The 1,904-nt window shown below is 40.8% G+C and overlaps 1 protein-coding gene across 1 annotated transcript; it reads right to left on the bottom strand.

The window, feature by feature from the left end:
- Positions 1-5: 5 nt before the first annotated feature.
- Tsf2 (transferrin 2) lies at positions 6-1,004 on the bottom strand (the record flags this gene model as incomplete). The annotated part of the gene is made up of 1 exon (XM_011300627.1): positions 6-1,004. A coding segment is annotated over exon 1 (999 nt), but the record flags the coding sequence as incomplete, so codon positions are not given.
- Positions 1,005-1,904: the final 900 nt, after the last annotated feature.

The raw sequence follows: 1,904 nt of genomic DNA, 5'->3' as shown, positions 1-1,904 counted from the left end.
GAGGGGTTGTACCCATCGTTCGAGCCATTACCCCCAGTATTTTTATTAAAAATCTGCACAGCCTTCTTCAAAAACCTCTGATAAACTCTCCTGAACTCTGGACTAGTAGCCGACGAGGCAACAACCGCACGTGATGGAACATTTCCCCAATTGCAGTCTCTGTAATCATCAACGGACTTTCTGGATCCATCCCTGCAGAGTAATTGAAACTGATCCTTGCTGACAGATGTAAAATCAAAATTGGTGGAGGTCATCTCGTGAACAGTTGTGTGAAGGAGAAAGGCGATTTCTCCAGCCTCAACGAGACACCTGAAAGCACCTTCATACCCAGCGTATGGATCAGAGTTGGTGCATCTGCCTCCAGGGATTTCTCCGATGCAGAGTCTGCAGAGTTGATCAGAGTTGTCACCTAGGGGATTGTACCGATCAACCAAAGAGTTGACGGCACAACTGGGACCGAAGAATTTGATGGTTGATTTCACGTGATTGTTGCAGTCAACGATCTCTAGGCCACCCTCTCTCATCAGAGTGTAGATGGGTGTCACCCAACCTGCGAGGGTGCCAACACCTGCGAAACACGCCTTTTTACCCCGTAGATCACGCAGACTGTTGACATCCGGGAGGGAGTCCTTCTTGATAACTGCCACTGCGTATTGATGTTTTAACCGATCTTGATGGATCTCCTGGGCTATTGGCAGAAGACTGTGGTATCTACCACCCACGAACACCTCTCCAGCATCCAATGTCGTCAGTTGCGCCTTCTCCTCGTCCAGAAGATTCATGCATTCCTCTTTGCTGAAGGCGTGCTGGCACGACAGTGAGACGTACTCATCTTCGAAAAATTGCTTTTCCCTCTCGATTGCGTGGGAAAATGCTGTGCACTTGTTCTGCTCTGATTTAGAAACTGTGCACCACGTCGCCGTGTAGTTCTGACGAAGTGTTCGACCTGGGATGTTGTACGGATTGAAGTTGTACGGGTTGTAGCTGTTCTGACCTGTCGGCATTTCAGAGATTTCAAGGACCATTCGTTTTTCATGATAATAATCACTCGAAACATTCGCGAGGACATTGGATTACACGAAAATAAATATTTCTAAAAATTTTCTAAAAATTGCCGAACTTTTAGTTCGCTTATCGATCACGGAATCGACTAGAAAAATCGAAGTGACGGTACCGTAATTTTTCACAGATTATTTTTTCAACCCAAATTTCCGTTAACAGGATTGGCCCATTCGACGTCACGTGGTACCAAGGACCATGGTATTATACTGATAATTTTTTGATAATTTTGTCTGGTAGTTCCTATATATAAGAAGCAAAATAATATCCAGTCGAATTAACCCCAGATGTCAATGACAGATTTAATTCGATCCCTTAATTTGAATTAAAATATATTTGTTTTGAAAATAAAATTTGTATTTGACAACTGTGAGGTTCGTCTCATGGGCCAATTCTGTTAACCGAAATTTGGATTGAAAAAATAATTCGACGAATACCGCGCGAGCATCAAAATTGATCGAGTATTTCCCTCAAGGTTCCCTGCAAACAAACGAAATCGTCAAGTTTTTCAGGAAAAATCATTTTTATACCTGAAAAATTTGACTCCTTCATTTGTTTGCAACGAATCTATCGGGAAATACTCGATAATTTTGAAGCTCTCGTGGTATTACAACTGACAAATATTTGAGTAATTATTTGTTTTCGGGAGGAATTCGTGTAATGATAGAATAATTTAACATAAAACAAATATCTTGTTCTTTATAGATGATTCTATTATTTTTAGAATTGATTTATATTGAGGAATTTTGAGGTTTGGGAAAATGGTCGATAGAAAATCGATGGAAAATTGAATTTTAATGAGAATTTTCTAGAATTTTAGGAGTCTCTGTAGAATTTTTAGTGAT

Source organism: Fopius arisanus, unplaced genomic scaffold, assembly GCF_000806365.1.
Source record: "Fopius arisanus strain USDA-PBARC FA_bdor unplaced genomic scaffold, ASM80636v1 scaffold00018, whole genome shotgun sequence".
In the NCBI taxonomy this organism is placed as follows: domain Eukaryota; kingdom Metazoa; phylum Arthropoda; class Insecta; order Hymenoptera; family Braconidae; genus Fopius; species Fopius arisanus.
Note: the sequence above shows the minus strand (reverse complement) of the source record. Positions and strands in the feature narration are given on the sequence as shown.